Source organism: Nematolebias whitei, chromosome 6, assembly GCF_014905685.2.
Source record: "Nematolebias whitei isolate Nwh7 chromosome 6, NemWhi1, whole genome shotgun sequence".
NCBI classification, from domain to species: domain Eukaryota; kingdom Metazoa; phylum Chordata; class Actinopteri; order Cyprinodontiformes; family Rivulidae; genus Nematolebias; species Nematolebias whitei.
Window position 1 is genome coordinate 40,763,724 of NC_056503.1, and position 20,212 is coordinate 40,783,935.

Here is a 20,212-nt window from a genome sequence, read left to right on the forward strand (position 1 = left end):
AGTTGCTTTAATTTTGGAAGTGGGTGGGGTGTCAGCTTCACTCAGCTACTGTGCGAGAGGCTGGCACAGGTCACAAGTCCATCACAGGGACACACAGACAAATGAGAAAACCATTCACACACACACTCACACCTAGGAACAATTACCAATCAGCCTAACATGCATGTTTTTGGTCTGTGGGAGGAAACGAGTACCTAGAGAAAACCCACACATGCATGGAGAGAACATGCAAATCACCCAGAAATGTCCACGGCCGGGATTCTATTCGGCAACCTTGCTGAAAGGTGGGAGCTCTACCAATTGTGCAACTGCCTCCCCACATGAAACATACAAGGGGGTAAATACTTTTTATAGGCACTGTATTCTGAACTAGTCACATGTTGGATTTGGGTATTTATTTTAATGTATACAAGACAAAGACTCAAATGTATGTGGATTTGAACAAACTTGATTTTTTTATAGACCTAAAAAGAGGAAATTGTTTATAGAAGTCAATATACAAGCCTAATGAGGTAAAGTGTGTAAAAGCAATACTAAAACTGTCTCCACAAAGACATAAATCAGTATACTATTAGTAACCATTGTCAGATATAGAGCAAAATAGGATTTTTTTGTGAAACAACTTTTTCAGCCAAAGTTCATCTTGCCCCACTTTTTCTTTGCATCACTATTTAACTTTGCTAGACTCACTGTAAATTGTCTGTACATTCTGAAGTATACATAAAGTACAGACTTGTTGTAACAGTTTCTTCCAGTTTATGTCTGGTTGTGTTCAAGTTTCAAGGTGAATTTATTGTCATTCGCATCACATGTGGCACGAGGTGGAACAAAATTGTGTACTCAGGTCCCAGTTACACCCAAAAATATCAAAAATATAAACTATAAAAAAGAAACTATACAAGAATCTAAGATATATGCTAAACAATAATAATATGTGTATTAAACAGCAGCCTGAACATGAGTCTGTTGTGAGCAGATGGGTATGAATACGGCATCTTATGGATAATAAATCAGCAGCATGAAGAATCAGCACAAATAAAGTGTTAAATCTATTAAAGTGGCATTACAGTGATTATCCTGGTTAGAGATTCATGAGTAACAGCTTCAGGGTAGAAGCTGTTCCTCAGTCTAGTGGTTCTACACTTTATGCTCTGCAACCTCCTTCCTGAGGGGAGCGGGGCAAAAAGTGTGTGTCATGGGTGAGTGGTGTCCTTCATGATGCAGGTGGCCCTCTTCTTGCATCTGGAGATGTAGATGTTTGTGATGGTGGGGAGGCTGACTCCAATATAGAGCTGTCATTTCTAACCCGGAGCCCGGCCCCACCTGACCCGGATTTGGACTGGGCCGGGCCATAATAATGTGCGGGCCAGGTCGGTGTTGGGCTTTTTATTGCATCAGGGATGCGCGTAGCCGACGATACAATTATATGCCAACATGGCTTGCCATAAAATCACCATCCGCACGCGGCCATTTGACTGCACTCTGTCTGGCCAGCTGTAACACATAAAAATTTCAGTTAAGCTTTAGATGGACTACTGCCAGCGATTCATCGCCCAAATGGACTTTCATTCAGCTGTGGCGCTCAGCGGAAGGGCGCGGCCGACGACCCAAACAGGTGAGGTCACAAAATATCCAACATGCCAGAGCAGGATGCAGGCAGAGATGGGAAGCATTTAATGCACTTTGATGGCTCCTCAGCTCCGACCTTCTGCTCCCTTTACTCAGCTGCGCGTGTCCGCCAACCATTAATTATAGTCGGTGGTATGAGCAGTCAAAGCTTAATTTTAAATGTTGAGGGGGGTTGTGTTCGGGTTCGGACCTGTAATTAACAATTCGTCAGGACGTGTGAGGTTCGGAGATGATGGCTGCAGGCTGAGGCCAAGTCGGGTTGGATTATTTGGACCCGAGTGCAACTCCAACAGACTTCTGTGCAGCCTTCACCACTCTCTGCAAAGCTTTTCTTTCTGCAGCTGTGCAGCCTCCATGCCACACAATGATGCTGGAGCACAGGATGCTCTCCACTGCACACCTGTAGAAGGAGGTGAGGACTGAGCTTCCCAGTCCAGCTCGTCTCAGCCGCCTGAGGAAGTAAGAGTTTCTGATGTGCTTTCTTGATCAGGCTGGTGGTGGTGCTCCAGCTGAGGTTGTCATTCAGGTGCACATCCAAGTACTTGTAGCTGGGGACCGTTTCCACCACAGATCCTATGTGCAGGGGGGTGGGGGCAGTAGGTGTGTTTGCTCCTTCTGACATCCACGACCATCTCCTTCATCTTTACATTAATGTGAAGATTGTTCTTCCTGCACCAGTTCTCCAGGTGTTCCACCTCCTGCCTGTAGCCGGACTCATCATTGTTGGTGATGCATCCCACCATTACTGTATTGTCTGCAAAGTTTACAATATTTACATTATGACAATATTGAGAAAAGGTTATGTGAGGTTTTGTGTGTGTATATATTGAACAGGAGGAAAGAAATTGGAAACAAACATTTTAGGATTAGAATTATTAACATTTTATTCGAGTATATAGAACATTTCAAATTGGAATTTTTATAGTTTGTGTTCATGTTGGAAATTATATCAAAAACAAATGCAAGAACATAAAATTTAATTAGTAAAACACTTAATCTTATGATCAGTTTCAACTTAAAATCTTGGGGTATATGTAAGTTCTTATCTGTCATGCCTATGATACACTGATGACCGTAGAATAATCCAGCCTTTAGTAAACTACATATTTGCTGAGGCACTCATAATCTCATTAAGTTAACCCATCTTTATAAATAACCAGATTTTAGTGAGGCTGTGCATCTGGTTACACCAGAGCTACAAATAAGCCATTTTCCACCTACAGGACCCAAATTTTATTTTTATTTTTATCAGTGTTCTTTCATTTTATTTGTTGTCGGCATAACTAGAAAGAAAGAAATTGCTATGTTTAGTGTTGTAGTCAAGACCACCTGATCCAAGACCAAGACTTTGGGGGTCCGAGACCAAGTCGAGACCAAGACCTCAAGTGATGAAGCTCAATCTTTTCACAGATTATCTGTCTTATACTGTCATAACATAGTGACAGTTTTAACAAATATGTAAAAACCGTATGAAACTTATAAAAATATTTTTATAAGTTTCCTGATGCATGCTCAATAATCCAGGTAGAAAAATCTAAAAAAGTTAAATCTGGTCCTCTGGACATTAAAAAAAATAAAATAAAATTGTAGAAACGTTTTGTCTTTCATCCAAAAGACTTCTTCAGTTTGAGGTGCTGTATTCAGCTCAGTCGTATAAATAGCACTTTCTCGTAGTGGATCAACCAGTTTGCTGCTGACAACCAAAAGCAGCTGCTCACATGATTTTATAAGTTATATACAACAACTTTTAAGTTTGCTTTTGAATGCATGTATCAGCTTTTATACATTTTCAAAGCTACATAAAGAAATCAGGCATTCAGTGTTTTTTGCACCATAATTTTCATATCATGTGACTCACTGACACAACTTATGTTAAACTACTAGACCTGACAGACGAGGCACCCGCATTTATTTCTCATTTTAAAGCATTTTCTAATTTTACATAATTTATTTGTTCAAAAATTGTGGTTTTCACTCAATAACTAATTAGAAAATGCTTAAAAATGATAAATAAATGTTGGTGTCTTGTGTGTCAGGTCTATTAGAGTAGTTTAACATCAGTTTTGTGTCAGTGGGTCAAATGATGTAAAACATTAATTTTTGTTTCTGAAGTGTTTGGTTCAGTAATTTGTTGACGGTCCCGAAGCGAACCATTACATCTTGGAGGAGGGGCAGACTGAGCGCAGCTGACTGAAATCAGACTGCCTGCTTCAGATCAAACGAGAGGAACACACCGCTGAAGTCACGGAGCTCGAGTGTCCAATGTAAAACTACTTCATCACGGTAGAGAATTGAGGCTCCAGCAGAGCACCAACAGTTCAGAAACAATTGGAAATGAGGAAGAAAAAAAAAAACTATTAACTGATTAAGTCGTGTTTTAAACTGCTTATTGCTAGTGAATCTATTCTGACCCAAAGTGCAGCCGTGACTGGTTCTGAATGAGGCTTTACAGCAGACAGCCCCTCTCTTCCAGGTACTGCGTACCAGCGCAGTATCTTTTAGTGGTATGCAGTACTGGACCGTACCAGCTTACTTTCACCCCTGGTTGTGACGTTACGTTCTGTGTTCTGTATTGTTCTGTTAGTACAGAGCCGTGTGTGAGTGAAAGGGGGTGGGCGTGACAGCAGTAACAAAAACATGTATTTAGCAATGAGTCACGTTATCTCTTGGATTTGAATCAGAACGTTTTGTCTCCAATAAAAACAAAGATGTTGACAAATAGACTGGACAATATTCTGGCAGTTTAGTGATATTTCCACAGTTGTGGTCTTGACTGGTCTTGAAATAAAATCCTGTGTCCTCGATGTCCGAGACAAGACCGAGACCAAATGCGATCAAGTCCGAGACAAGACTAAGACCATCAAAAAGTGGTCTTGAGACCGGCCTCAAGACCAAGACTGGTCTCGAGTACTACAACACTAGTTGTCATCATTGTATGGGATCATACAATGATGAAATTAGTTCTCTGCATTTAACCCGTCACAAGTGAGATACACCCAGGTGGAGCGGTGAGCAGCTATGTAAGTTACAAGGGAGCTATTAGCAATTAGATGCCTTGCTCAAGGACACCACGAGATGTGGGCATGGCTTGGAGTTGAACCTGCAACTTTCTGGTCCCAAGCCGGCTGACCTACCTCTACACCATCTCAACCCCCTAAAGCAAGAACTGTATAGAAATCGGGTGTGTATCGTTTGTTTTCATTTAATTTAGAAATCACAAACCTGGATTACAATGAACAATTTTAGCACTGTTGATCATTTTCAATTGACATGACATTTCAAGAAATGGGATACTTCTACGTAAAGCAATACTACAATTATCTAAATCCTTGGACAGCAGACACGGCCTCACACAGGTGAGTTGGGGGAGGTGGGGTTGTTGGAACAGTAATGAATGGCCTATTTGTTATAACGGAACAGGTTTTTTTTTTCTTTCATGTTTTTTTTTAACAAATCCAATCGTTACGCCTAAAGTTCTGTATATTGTACCATTTTATTTGATTTTTCCCTGTGTTGAAATATCCCTGCAAAACTAAAACCAGAGTTCTGATGAAAGTTCTATTACCTGCCTGTCCTAAAATGAGGTTTGCTGTAAGGATTTAACCTGCCGGAAAAGGAAGCAACTGCTGGCACTTTTTTTTCTGCTGAAGGAGTGAATCACTGGGTAAGAGCAGATCCTTTTATTGGCTGATTTGCAAAGCCTCGTTTTGGAGCGACACATTTTTAGACTCTTTTTTTTTTTTTTTATCTTCAGAAATAGTGATGTCTATCATTTTCTACATATCTTGTTTACTTTGTTGATCCTAAAAGAGATGCTAACATTTTGTATCCCACACAAAGTAATTTAGAGGAAAACAGCAATTTCAGGATTCTCTTTATTGGTGGATTTTCTAATGGCATAGAGTGAATTAACTGTTTCATTATAGACCAACAGTTAGTGAAGTTCCTTCACAGAAAATTATGAACTATAAAAAACTGCCTGTGAGTCAAGTAAAAAACAGCTAAACTTTAGACAAGCCCTCATTAGAAGTTTAGTCTTACTTTGTTTATTCTAATATGCACAATGAAATTAAATATAATTTATTTTTAATAGGCTTAGAAGTTAGACTTGACATTTTTACATATACCGGTACATACAGTGAGGAAAATAAATATTTGATGCACTGACGATTTTGCAAGTTTTCCCACCTACAAAGGATGGAGGGGTCTTTAATTTTTAATCATAGGTACACTTCAACTGTGAGACATAATCTAAAACAAAAATCCACAAAAAAAAAAAAAAAAAATCACATTGTTTAAGTTTTAAATAATTTACATTTTATTGCATAACATAAGTATTTGATACAGTATCACAACAGAACTTAATATTTGGTACAGAAACCTTTGCAATTACAAATGTTTCCTGTAGTTCTTGACCAGGTTTGAACAGCAGCAGTGATTTGGGCCCACCCCTCCATACAGATCTTCTCTAGATCTTTCAGGTTTTGGGCCTGTCACTGGGCAACATTGAGTTTCAGCTCCCTCCAAAAAAAAATGTTGGATTCAGGTCTGGAGACTGGCTAGACCACTCCAGGACATTGAAATGCTTCTTACGGAACCAATCCTTAGTTGCCCTGGTTGTGTGTTTTGGGTCATTGCCATGCTTTTTTCAAGCACTTTGGTAACAGTTTCTGTTTTAAATGTACTATATAAATAAATCTGACTTGAAAGACCCAGCCACGACCCATCTTCAGTGCTCTTACTGAGAGAAAGAGGTTGTTGGCCAAAATTTCACAATGCATGGCCCCATCTATCCTCCCTTCAATACGGTGCAGTCGTCCTTTGCAGAAAAGCACCCCCAAAGTATGATGTTTCCACCCCCATGCTTCACAATTGAGATGGTGTTCTTGGTGTTGTACTCATCCTTCTTCCTCCAAACATGGCGAGTGGAGTTGATACCAAAAGGCTGTATTGGTCTCATCTGACTGCATGACCACCTCCCATGCCTCTGGATCGTCCAGATGGTCATTGGTGAACTTCAAATGGGCCTGGACATGTGCTGTCATGAGCAGGGGGATCTTGCATGTCCCGCTGAATCTTAAACCATGACAACATAGTTACTAATGGTCCTCTTTTAGACTGTGGTCCCAGCTCTCTTCAGGTCATTGACCAGGTCCTCCTGTGCAGTTCTGGGCTGATTCCTGACCTTTCTCCGAATCATCCTTACCCCACGAGGTGAGAACTTGCATGGAACCCCAGTCCAAGGAAGGTTGGCAGTCATCTTGTGTTTCTTCTATTTTCTATTAATTGTGCCAACAGTTGCTGCCTTCTCGCCAAGCTCCCAGCCATGTGCATGTCTACTATTTTGTCCCTGGTGTCCTTAGACAGCTCTTTGGTCTTGGCCATGGTGGAGAAGGTGGAGTGTGATTGATTGTTTTATACAGGTAGCAAGTTATAGCAAATGCAATTAATACAGGTAATGAGTGTGGCATAAGAGGCTTCTTAAAGAAAGTAACAAGTCTGCGAGAGACAGAATTCTTGCTGGTTGGTAGGTGATCAAATACTTATTTCATGCAATAAAATGCCGAACTTCCATTTTCATGTGATTGCATCTACAAGTAAGATGGGTTCCTTTGTTGCCATGTGAAAATCCAAGATGGCTGCTACCATATATGTATACATATTATATTGTGCAGCTACCCATCCAGGCTGTCACATTGTAAAGTGTGCAGATGATACAGCGGTGGTGGGATGCATCACAAACAATGATGAGTCCAGCTACAGGCAAGAGGTGGAACACCTGGAGAGCTGGTGCAGAGAGAATAACCTTCACATCAATGTGAAGAAGACAAAGGAGATGATTGTGGACTTCAGAAGGAACAAAAACATCTACACCCCCCTGAACATAAGAGGATCTGCGGTGGAAGTGGTCTCCATCTACAAGTACTTGGGTGTACACATGAATGACAACCTCAGCTGGAGCAACAACACCACCAGCCTGATCAAGGAAGCTCATCAGAGACTACTTCCTCAGACAGCTGAGGCGAGCTGGTCTGGGAAGCTCAGTCCTCACCTCCTTCTACAGGTGTGCAGTGGAGAGCATCCTGTGCTCCAGCATCAATGTATGGCATGGAGGCTGCACAGCTGCAGAAAGAAAAGCTTTGCAGAGAGTGGTGAAGGCTGCACAGAAATCTGTCGGAATCAGCCTCCCCACCATCACAGACATTTACACCTCCAGATGCAGGAAGAGGGCCACCTGCATCATGAAGGACCCCAATCACCCAGCACACACACTTTTTGCCCCACTCCCCTCAGGAAGGAGGTTAAGGAGCATTAAGTGTAGAACCACTAGACTGAGGAACAGCTTCTACCCTGAGGCTGTTAGACTCATGAATCTCTAACTAGAATAATCACTGTGAAAAACCATATCATGTTGCTGCTGATCTGTTTCATGTTGCTGCTGATCTGTTTCAATGTTGATGTGTTCATGCGTGCACATCTGCTCACAGACTCCTGTTCATGTTTGTGCTGATGTTCAATGTTTTTATGTTATGAGTGCTTAGTGTATATTTAGTTGATGTTTTTCTTAGTTCATATCTTAGATGTTATTACTGTTTTTCTTATACATTTTATTGTTGGATGTAACTGGGACCCTGTGTACATAATTTTGCTCCACCACATGTACCATATGAGGTGCGAATGACAATAAAGAAACTCTGACTCTGACTCTGATATTAACGTTGTGAGCTGGATAACTTGAAATAAAAAAAACGCAACATGCTTACTTCCAATTTGATGTGTTGTTGCGTCTAGGCGAGAGAAAGGTCACCATCTAAAATTGTGTTGCCACTTCAAAATCCAAGATGGCTGCCACCATATATGTATTTATGTAAATTTCATCTAAATAACTTCAAAAGTAAGCAATGTGCCATCTTCCATTTTGGTGTGTGACTGAATCTGGTCGTAAGAAAGATCATTATCAAAAATTGAGATGCCAAGTCAAAATCCATGATGGTCACCTCCATGTGTGTGTGTGTGTGTTAAGGGTTGTATAGACTGGTCGATTCTAGGACGTTTCGTGGGTTTTTAAATTTCATGTGGGCTAGTCGCAGTCAGTGATCGTGCCACGTGAGTTTATTTTATTTAATTCATGATGGTGGAATCCACCACCGCCCGCCCCACTGTTTTTTGTTTTGTTTTTTACATGCCACGCGTTTCTTTCACTTTTGCAGCTTAATAATAGTTTTGGTTTTCCTGTGACTTCTTTGCATTTGCCATGATAAATGGTAGGAGCATAAATATAGCCTATGCTCCCAATGTTTTGTTGCTTTTTTTTTTTTGTAAATAAATTATGTTTTTGTGAATATGATATAGCGTCTTGAGTATGACGTCACAGCGACTAGTCAGCGTCAACTCAACATTTAGCATGTTGAAGTCGACCATAAAAAATATGTAGTCGTGCAACTCCTAGCGTGCGTGCATGCGAGCGAGTGTAATCCAACTACCCCAGTCATTTGAGGTAACTGCTTTCTAGTTTTTATTTTGATGAAAAGTATAGTTTCCTCAGATGATTAGGGTAGCCTAAGATTAGTTGTTTGGTGGCCAAGGCCACCATTGGCCACCCCCTGGCTCCGCCATTGTGCCATTGTATTAAGGTTTGCTTGCATTCCCCATTCAATTCCAGTCCAAAACAACACTCATCTTGAGAAGTACAAACGTTCACTGTTCAAATCCATCAGCGACGGGGGACATTAGCTTGTTCATATAAATTTTTGGAGAGGTGGTCAGTCAGTGTCTTGCTGTAGATCACTCTCTTTTCTCAACTTTTATTAGGTACACTTTTTCAAATGTTACAAACGGTTAATCAGCTAATCAGCATGGTAACAACTCAATGCCGTAGGCATGAAGATGTCGTAAAGATAACTTCCTGAAGTTCAAACTGGACATCAGAATAGAAAAAAAAAATGTATTTGGGTAACTTTGAATGGGGTGTGGTTGTTGGTGCCAGTCAAGCTTGTTTGAATAATTCAGAAACTGAAGATCTACTGGGGTTTTCACACACAACCATCTTTAGAGTTTAAAGAGAATGGTCCAAAAAGAGAAAATATCCTCTAAGCAGCATTTGTGTGAACAAAGAAAAAAAAACTTGTTACGGTCAAAGGAGAATGGGCAGATTGGTTTGAGATGACAGAAAAGCACAGTAGCTGAAATAACCACTCGTTACAAACAACACTATGCAGAATACCATCTTTGAACACACGGCATGTCCGACCTCAAAGCAGATGGGGTACAGCAGCCAAAGACCCAGTCACTCATGTCAGTCAAGAACAGGAAATTGAAGCTACTGTTCTCACAGATTCCCCAAAGTTGGACAGTAAGAAATTGTGCAACCATTATGTCTTTGTCTACTCTGATTAGTCTTGAGTCACTAAATTCCAGTGGCCTCTACAATTACCAGATCTCAGTCCTTCAAGCCCCTGTGGGATGTGATGGAACAGGAGATTCACATTATAGATGTGCAGCTGACAAATCTGGTTGGCCCACTATTTGAGTGTGCTACTTATAAGATTGAGTTTATTGTGACTGATGAAGACTTTTGGAAGGACGACAAAATGTTTGAACACAAAGAAACCGTCCAGAGGACCTGACTTAACTTTGTTGGATATTTTACCTGGATTATTGAGCATGAACTTTGATGTTTTGAACCACTTTGGTCATGGCTGCCTCAGACGAGTCGATGGGGGAGAGGGTGGACTCCAGAAACCATCTTATAACCATCAAACTGGTTGGCCCACTCTGTGAGTGTGCTGCTTATAAGATTGAGTTTGTTGTGGCTCCTCGGACTGAGGAAGTCTTTTGGATGGATAGCCTCTTGTCCTGAGCCTGGTTGTGCTAGAGGTTTCTTCCTCATAAGAAAGTTTTTCCTTTCCACTGTTGCCTTCGTTCCTGCTCAAGATGAGTCTACGATGAGGTTCAGTTCATAGCAGCCTGCTCCTCAGATAAATAGTGTTAACTTAGTTTTATATATGTGAATGCTTCTGTTCAGTGCCCTGAGAGGACTTCTGTTGTGACTTGGCGCTATTTAAATATTGTGTTTTCTGGCGTATAAGTCGCATCAATCCAAAAAAGCATCATGAAGAGGAAAAAAAACATTTAAGTCGCTTCGGCGTATAAGTCGCATCTGTTATTCGTCACCGCTGATGCATCATGTTATTTATGCGTCACTGCTGACCACCCAGAAATGTGGGCCAGTGTTGTGCCAAAAATCGATTGGCTGCCAAATGGCGGCCACAGGATTGTGCACGGGAGGACTTTTAACAAGAATTTAACAAGATTAACACTTAAAAACAATTATTTGTTTGCTCAGCATTATAGTAAAGGTGTTTCTCAGTTGAACTTTTCCTTAATAAATGCACTTTATTGATCAAATCAGCTGCATTTTACCTGGGCAGCGCAGCGAAATGAAGCTGTTTTGACCCTGAGCAAATACACGTTTGTTCCAGGTGTTCCTCCCCACTCCGCCGCTGGAGTGGGGATAAAGTTGGCTCGCGGCTGTACAGTGTCCCCCTGCCTGCACCTCGCTGTTTCCTGGGGCTGTGGATCACACGCCTCGCTGCCCCCTTCCTCCCCGCTCCGGCCGCTGTAGCTGCCCTGGGAGGTGGCAAGGTGCAGGCAGGGGAACGTTGCAGAGCTCGTGGCCCGCAGCCCTCCAGGATGACCCAGAGCCGGTCACCACGCACCGCAGCAGAGGAAATGTGCCCGGCGGGAGCCAGCCAGACATGGGATGGAAGGTTCCCTGCGAGGGGGGATCCTTTGTCGCCGTTCAGCATATTTTATTATCTGCAGTTTGTAATGTGTAGAATAGAATTTTCTGTTTGGGGGCATTTTACTTGTGTTAAGTTTTTCTCAGTTGTCTCTAAGTGAATGTTTGTGTGTGTGTGTGTGTGTGTGTGTGTGTGTGTGTGTGTGTGTGTGTTTTTTTTTTTTTTTTGGGGTGGCGGGGGCAGTAAAGGAACAACATATAGTTGTCAAAAGCCTAGTTGCCCCTCTTAACGGCTACAAAGTGATCACATTTACTGGTTCGTGTCAGTATGAATGAACATTTAAAGCATCAGTCAATTGTCATAAGACAATAATCTGCTTTGATCTTGGTTCAGACTTCACTAGCTGTTAGCTCGATTTTTCTGCCAGATCTCATGTTTATCCAAGCTGAGTTCATTCAGAAATGTATCCACTACAGGATAGATACTGACTATGCATAACCTTTCTACAAAACCTCACTTAAAAACTACCCTGAATATATAAAGCACATAAAAACAGCATAAATCTGCTGCCAGGCCTCTTAAGTGGTATGAAGAGAAGTTTGATAAAGAAAATAATTTTAATTGTTTTATCTCTTGATTTTGATTTATATTTATCTTGAAAGCACTTAGTGGCAGATTTGAAAGGTATTCTATTAATATAATACTTTCATAATTATTGCTATTGTTGCCTTAATGGTCAAGAGATGCAACATTGCTGTGCATTGAAACAACAAATCCAGAGGTCAGAAAACCTTCATAAAATCTAACCAGTTACGTTTATTTCAGATCAGATTTAACAGATGTGGCAAGACAGGAGTGTCAACATCTCAGAAACCCCCTTCCTTTACAACTTTACAGTTCAGCATTTAATATGAAAATTCATAGTTTTGTTACTACAAGTAAAATAAATATCAATTGCTGCTGCATTATTAATTGTTGCATTATTTCCGTTGCTTTTATTGAACAAATCTGCATTGGTTTTGAGCATTTTTGTGCAAATAACCATGAAGGAGCTGTTTGCTGGCTCTTGTGAAGGACTAGTGATTTGTCCTTTGCTCAATGACTGTTAAAGATAAGCACCAACTCCCCCAGGACCCTGTACGGAAAATAAACTAATTAAATAGATGGATGGAGTTCTTTGTTACTTATCAATTCACTTTTTTTTTTGTTAGTGCAAGATTTCAACAAAAGTAGTCTGTGCTTAAAACGAGAATTTTATTTAAATCCAATTTTATCTAATTACAATTCCATCTAATGCAGATTTGTAGTCAGATGCATTTTCAGACAAATTCTGTTTTAAATATAGTTTAATTATAAACTGTCAAATTAAGGAAGATTTGAAAACTCCATTATCTTTTACCCGTTTCTTCCTTTTCGGGTCGCGGGGGTCTGAAAATTCCTGTTAAAAAAATATCTAAGGAAGTCAGTAGTCTGCATCAAATTTTCACTTTTATCTGGTTCCTTATCCTGAGCAGGTACCAGGTGGGTGACAGTAGAGTGAAATAAAATAAAAACTTAATGAGATGAAACCTGCAGCAGAGCCAGATTCAGTATGAGCAACCATTAACCCTCAACCAGCTGGTGAACGTCCAACCATCCACATACAGGTGTACAAAGGGCCTACATCAATCCAGTTTATTTATATAGCACCGAGTCACAACAGAAGTCATCTCGGCACTGAGCAGAAACATTTGCATACCAAAAAAAGTCAACTAGGAAACATCAAACTAAGGAAACCAGCAGATTATGCTGAATCTTCACTTTGTCGCAGTCTCCCATCATGAGCAACCACAAAGGCAACAGTGGAAAGGAAAAACTCCCTTTTAACACGAAGAAACCTCCAGCAGAACCAGACTCAGGACGAGCGGCCATCTGCTTCGACCGGCTGGGTTTGAGAGGACTGAAAGGAAAAACAAACACAGAATGGCAGGTCCAGGTGTAGGTGCAGGTGTACCCTCTATTGTAAGAAATACAAAAAATGTGTTAAGGATAGAAATAATTACAAATACAAAACGGGTAGAGTAGAGTAAGTAAAGAGCAGCGGTGTGAAGAATGTGGTCAGTTTGTCCTCCAGCAGACTAAAGGCTCCCAAATACTCGGGCGGACCTTAGTCCGCGTGGAAACTGTGTGCACGATAAGCGGAAGAAAATGTATGTGTGTGTGTATATATATATATACCTTTGTATATTTCATATAATAAGGTTGATTTACAACTATCTTTATGAATAAATTACTGATCTGTGTTTTGCCCTTGTTTAATTAGCCAACATTTCCAAAATATAACTAAAAACAGTTCAGGATGAGCTACTACATTCTGTGTTCAGGAAGAAAAGTTAATCACTTAAATTGGGCTTCTGACTTGTAATCCCTGAGAGGTTTTGAAGTAAAGCTGCATCTAAACTTAATTTAGATGTTTACTGCTTCTGTTTAATCAATTAGAGCTGATGCAACACTTGATGAGCTGGCAGTCTGCTCACTGCTCCAGATCAGCTCTGTGGTAAAGAGTAGCCCCGTTATTCTGCACACACACACACACACACACACACACACAAATATTGGCTATACAGATGAAGAAACATGGTAGCTAATGCCTACATCTTTGCAAAGAATTTTAAATGTTAATCTTTAAAATAAGTGCAATAGCATATGTTTTTATTTAGTCAAAAATAGGACGATTAGAAATATTGTCATTCTATTGAGAAAAAGTAAATCGAAAACTGGTTTTACCAGGTATAATCTAGTATCAATATATTTGTCTTTGATATTCAAAGGCATATATTTAAAGTATAGTACAAACTATCTGATGTGGGTGAGATTGTGTGCACTTCACATGTACAGGTGTTTCACATTATTTTGTTTTAATTGTGTAAATAATATGATAGTTTGACTTTCAGGTTTGAGACTAATCTGATGCTACAACTCTTTTACAGCCACATGAATTGTTTTGTGTATTTTTGACGTGATATTTGGCTTTTTTTAAGTTGGTTTGTAAAGTTTCATTTATACAGACAACATTGTACAACAGAAATAATTTAAAGAAACCGAAACATCTTTTTGCTTTGTTTTGTTTTATAACCTGGTGCGTTCAGTGTCTATGATCTCTTATTATGACAGCTCATTTTGATTTAAATAATAAAATACTTTGATTGATGCATTAAAAACTTGTATACCTTTCATATATATATATATATATATATATACATATATATACATATATATATATATATATAATTTATACCTCCTAATTTCTCAGTAGTGTTGTTACACATCACATTGTAAGTAGTACACCCTATCTGTCATCCTAAATATTTTATTAAATTTGTGTATTTTTTAACAATTTAATTGTTTTATATGAAGTCACTGAAGCAGCTGTCTCATGTCAGTCTGGCTGACTGTAATGGAGCCTTTTTAAAAAAAACTTCATTTATTTCTTGATGCATGCTCAATAATCCAGGTCAAAAAATCTAACAAAGTTAAGCAGGTCCTCTGGATGGATTCTTCTTGTAGAAACGTTTCATCTTTTATCTCAAAAACTTCTTCAGTCTGAGGAGCTGCAACAAACTCAGTCTTATAAATAGCACCTTCTCATAGTGGATCAACCAGTTTGCTGGTGACATCCAGAACTAACTGTTCACATAATAAAGGAGGACCATCAGTCTAGCAATTGATCATTAGCACACTGATGGCTGTTTACTGTTCACAGAGGGCTGAGTGATACTAGCAATCACAGCATTGTAAGAGGGGGACAGTTGAACCCAGAGGCCTCCACCCCTGTTTAATGATGGACGATTTCTTTTCACAAAGATGGCCTCCTTTACTCCTCTCTCAAACCATCGTTCCTCTCTATCCAGGATGTGCACATCTTCATCCCTGAAAGAGTGACCGCTGGCCTGGAGATGAGTGTAGACCGCAGAGTCCTGGCCTGATGATGTTGATCTTCTGTGCTGGGCCATCCTTTTGGCCATTGGCTGTTTAGTTTCCCCGATGTAAGACTGATCACAGCCCTCCTGACACTGAACAGCATACACAACATTACTCTGTTTGTGTCGGGGGACTGGATCTTTGAGATGAACCAGTCTTTGCCGTAATGTATTTTGGGGTTTAAAAGCCACTGGAACGTTATGTTTAGAAAATAAGGTCGTTTTCACACTTGATAGTCCGGTAGACTCGGTTCGGTTGGGGACCAATATTCATGACCTTTTGCTTACGCTGGTGCGTTTGCATTCACACTGCACTGTGCAGTTGAGTCAACCTGTTGAACCAACCTATTCCCCCCCTCGCTTGTGGGGGCGCTGCACCAAGAACTACTGAAAGAAACGACACAAAAACTTCTGAAGACACGTCTTCTTCTTCTTCTGTAAATAAAAATAAAAACGAAGTGGCATCAAGTTTTAGCAGTTTTAGGAGTTATATTTTGTCCTTTTTCAAAAATGGACTTAGCATGAGCAGAAGATGAGACAGAAGACCATGGAGAATATTGTTTTTAACACAAGGCAGCTGACGGCTCCATATAAGGTAAGAGAAATGCGTGTTTGTTTGTCCTGCGGAGCGGGGTCCGGTCTGTTTACTTTCACATTGTACTGGAACCGCGTTGGAGTTCGTTTCTATCGGACCGAGACCTAGGTTTTAGCCCAGGCCAGAGTTCGCCTTTTTGTTCCGTGACAGAGTTCGATGGTGCATTCACACCTCCCCAAACGAACCGGACTTTCTAGGTAAACGAGCTAGAGTTCGATTAAAGCGGACTAAACGGCTAGTGTGAATGCGCCCTTAAAGTCTCAATTTCTATGAAACTCCCAAAACATACGGAATGACCATTGGTCTGGGTTCCTCCTTTTCACTTGATGGTTGACTGGAATCCTGTTTGGGTTTCTTCTCTGCTTTCAGGAACATCCAGTTAGGATCCACACTTCTCTAGGGCAGGGCTGGAGGCCCGGGGGCCAAATCAAGCTCATGGGTGAACTCCGTTCTGCCCACCAATGGGTTCATTTTTAAATAAACCTAGATTATAAACCATAAAACAAGCTTTCTTAATGACAACAACTGCTGGATGTCTGGCCCCTGAGCTCTTGGCTTCCAGTAACTGTGGCCCCCTGAGGGTCTGTCTTGTGTGGGATTTCTCCTTGTGCCTGGCTCCTGATAGTGGGAGCTCTGCTTTGTGGTACAGAGTCTTGATGACTCCTAACTTGTGCTCCAGCGGGTGATGGGAGTTAAACTGCAAATACTGGTCTGTGTGTGTGGGTTTGTGGTACACAGACCAGTATTTGCAGTTTGACACCCATCACCTGCTGGAGCACAAGTTAGGAGTCATCAGGACTCTGTACCACAGAGCAGACAGCGTCTCCACAAACTCAGCTCCTCAGACTGACAGAAGTCTTTTGGATAAAAGACGAAATGTTTCAACAAGAAGAATCTATCCAGAGGACCTGACTTAACTTTATTACATGGTCATTTATTTATATTTCATTATCATGGAGCCTGAATGAAATCTACATAGTTTTATTTGTCCTCATTTTCATAATTTACATCCTCTGTCTTTATCCCTCCAATCAGTATTGTTCTAAAAGCATTTTTAATTAATCAAATAGTACAATTTCTGATTTATAAAAGGGAGTATAAGAGAAGTCTGGAATGCAACTGAGATAAACGTGAATAAGTAATTTAGTGACCATTCAGTATGTCACTGTTTTCACATCCTTTGTCGTAAATTTGAAGTGTTTGACCGTTGCTTTGATGCTTAGCTGGAAATATAAAAATGTGCAATACAAATACATGTTTTAGCAGCATCGTGCCTTCAAAGTAGAATGTGCATGTGTTCATTTTCTTTTTATTATTTTATTTTTTATTATTTTCTGTGTTTGAGTATTTCTTTAACTAGTATGACATTTTAAAATCAGGTCTGCTCTTTCATAACTGTTTTTTTTTTTAAACATCATACTTGTATGATTTATGAATTTTCAAAAGGTGTGTGTGTGGGGGGGGGAGGGGGGGTTAGAAACTTGTTGGTGATGGATGAAGTATATTATGATGCTATGAGAAGATCAAGAATCAGTAAACAACCAAGTTGTATTACAGGATATTTCTCCATGAAAAATATTTATCTGTGAATTTCATGGTCAGAACTAAACCTTTCTTGTTCAACAAGATGTTACATTTGTTGCTGAAATGGTCATTCTTGTTTTAATGTTCCTTCAGAAATGACCAGGAGACATCCATCACATATTGCTTGTTCAACAGACGTTTTGTTTTTCCAGCGGTCTAATAAATGTATCTTGTTCTTTATGGTTTGTCCATTTCAGTTCAATCAATTACTTTTTTTAATTGCCATTACAAGACTAGATTTCTGTCCATGCTGGTCAATGCAGATTTGTGAAAACAGTAAAGGGTAAAGGGGCCTTTCCATCTACAGCAGGGGTGCCCACACTTTTTCATCATGCGAGCTACTTTTAAAATGACCAAGTCAAAGTGATCTACCTACTATAAGGCCCCGTTTACACAAGAACATCCTCTGGAAACGTTTGTGTTTTTTCAATGTTTGTTGGGGGCAATAAACAAAAAATGAGCAGGTTTACGCGCTGTGGTTTCCATGTCTGTTGGGTTGCCAGATAAGAAATTATGAACTATAGTACTATCGCTTTAAAGTGATAGTATTAACTGTCATATTATGGGGGAGTGGTGGCGCAGAGGTTAGAGAGGTGGGCCTGTGATCCGAAGATCGCCGGTTCACACCCCGGCCACCGACAACATCAAAATTGTGGGTGGGGTGGGTGAAACACCCACACTTGCCCCCACCCTCATTCGCCCCACTCTGGGCCCATGAGCAAGGCCCTTAACCCCCACCATGTGCTCCCTAAAACAGGTCTCTCTTGAAAATGAGTTCTCGTGGCTCAATGAGACTAACCTGGATAAATAAAGGCTAAATGAAATGAAAAAAAAATATGTACTGAGTAAAGATATTCTAAGCTGAGGTGTGTGTTGTTTGTTGAACATGTGCACAGAAAAAGAGGGGGTAATAAAGACATTTTAAATTTATCTGGCAACCCTGATGCAGGGCTCAGCTGCATTTATTGCACAATCACAGTTAGTCCAAACTGGTGAATACACTAATGTCTCTTTGGACCCTGGATTTTATTACTTGTGCTCCTACGTGCTGAAAAGAGGTGAGTAGCACAAAAAAACACTCCGATCTCTTCCATTTATTATAACTGTTGTTAAAGCAGAAAAACTTTGGGCTGCAGCCGCCTGTAGTACACATGTGCGACCACATTTGCGGAGCATTCCTCCTTGTGGGGTTCCCCTGAAAATCTCCACTCCACAGAACTAAGGCTGTTGTCTTTTCTTTTTTATGCCATGCAATCTACCCATAATACATTTGCGATTGACTAATAGATTCCCGATTGACGTATTGGGCACTCCTGATCTACAGCCTTGCTCCCAGAAATAAGTTGCTACTAAAATACTCCGTACCTGTTTGTTGTGTGTCACCCATAAAACTTTTAAAGTAATTACAGGCAGAAACCTTTGACAAGAGGAAATGTTGGGAAGAAAAAAAAATTAATTGGTTCCAAAACTTTTAGTCAAGTCTGATGGTCTCCGTTTTCTTCATATTTTATTTTTTGTGACTAATTTATACCTCTTGACTTTACTGACTAAAACATTCTCCTTCCTGTGAAGCTTTGTCACAGCATGAAGCAAGAGCATGTTCATACAGTCCCTCCCACAGTGTCTCAGAAGATTTTTTGAAATGGAAGTTAAACTTTAATCAAGATGTTGTTGTTGTTTTGTCTTCCAGATGCCAACAGTTCAGCAGGCAGAACCTATTGGAAGTCCACCTCCTTTTCACAGCCCCATCATGCTTTCTCCAACATCCATTCCTCCTGTAGGAGCTCCATTCATGCCTGTAGACTTTGCTGCTGCAACCCTAGCAGTAGGTAAGTCGTGCCCAACGTGCCTCGTCCTGTTTGGGGTCTATCCCAGCAGAAGAAACTGCCTATTTCAAATTTAATAACTGAAAAACAATTATGTTACAACATTTTGACAGCTTGTTGTTTGGCATAAATACTTGATTCTAATCAAAAGTCCATAAAAATCTTATGCATCTTTTACAGCAAGAAATATCAACGCTCCAGAGGATTCCATAGAAAATTCCACCGGAGGCTACAATCCCTGCTCAGCTCTAAACACTAGCAACCAGCTGGGGTCTCCAGCAGCGCAGGTCATGCCAAACCCTGCAGTTATGCATCGACCCCCCCGACCATGCATGCCACCTTTGCAGCCGCCACCTGGAATGCCAAATCCTCACATGCGACCCTTCCCCTCACCTCAAAACATGCAGCACATGCCTCCGCAAATGATACAAAGAGGAGGGCCGATGTTTCCACCTGATAGATTCAGAATGCCCATGCCCTTCCCACCTCGCGGTCCTCCTTTTCAAAGATTTCCACCACCGAGACCTGAGATTATGGAGGACGGGGAGAGGGGGCATTTCAGAACTGAGGGACCAGGACTCAGATTCCCTCGTTTTAAAAGAGGGGGGTGGTAAAAATGAAGATTTCTGGTTTAGCACGGACTTCTTTGAGCAACTGGTGTTTCTTTGTTACACCACCAAAACTTTCCCTGTGTCTAACAAAAAAACAAAACATTGTCCTGAATATGGTCTGTGGTTCTGTAGACTTACTAGAAGTTATATTTTTGGCTGTACATACTGTATGCTTGTACATAGTCATCCTTTTGTATTAAAGTTGTGGAGTTTATGCTTTAAAATTGTTATCCTGTTTGCTTCAGATGAAAAAAGACACTGTGTC

At 40.5% G+C, this 20,212-nt stretch overlaps 1 protein-coding gene across 1 annotated transcript in view; it reads left to right on the forward strand.

Annotated features, from left to right (window-relative positions):
* LOC119410964 (SR-related and CTD-associated factor 4) overlaps nt 1-19,950 on the forward strand; it is a 48,409-nt gene extending 28,459 nt beyond the window's left edge. The window contains exons 18-19 of the mRNA XM_037677883.1: nt 19,201-19,339; nt 19,517-19,950. Of these exons, the coding sequence (XP_037533811.1) occupies nt 19,201-19,339; nt 19,517-19,950 (573 nt within the window). The remainder of the gene's footprint in view (nt 1-19,200; nt 19,340-19,516) is intronic.
* Nucleotides 19,951-20,212: the final 262 nt, after the last annotated feature.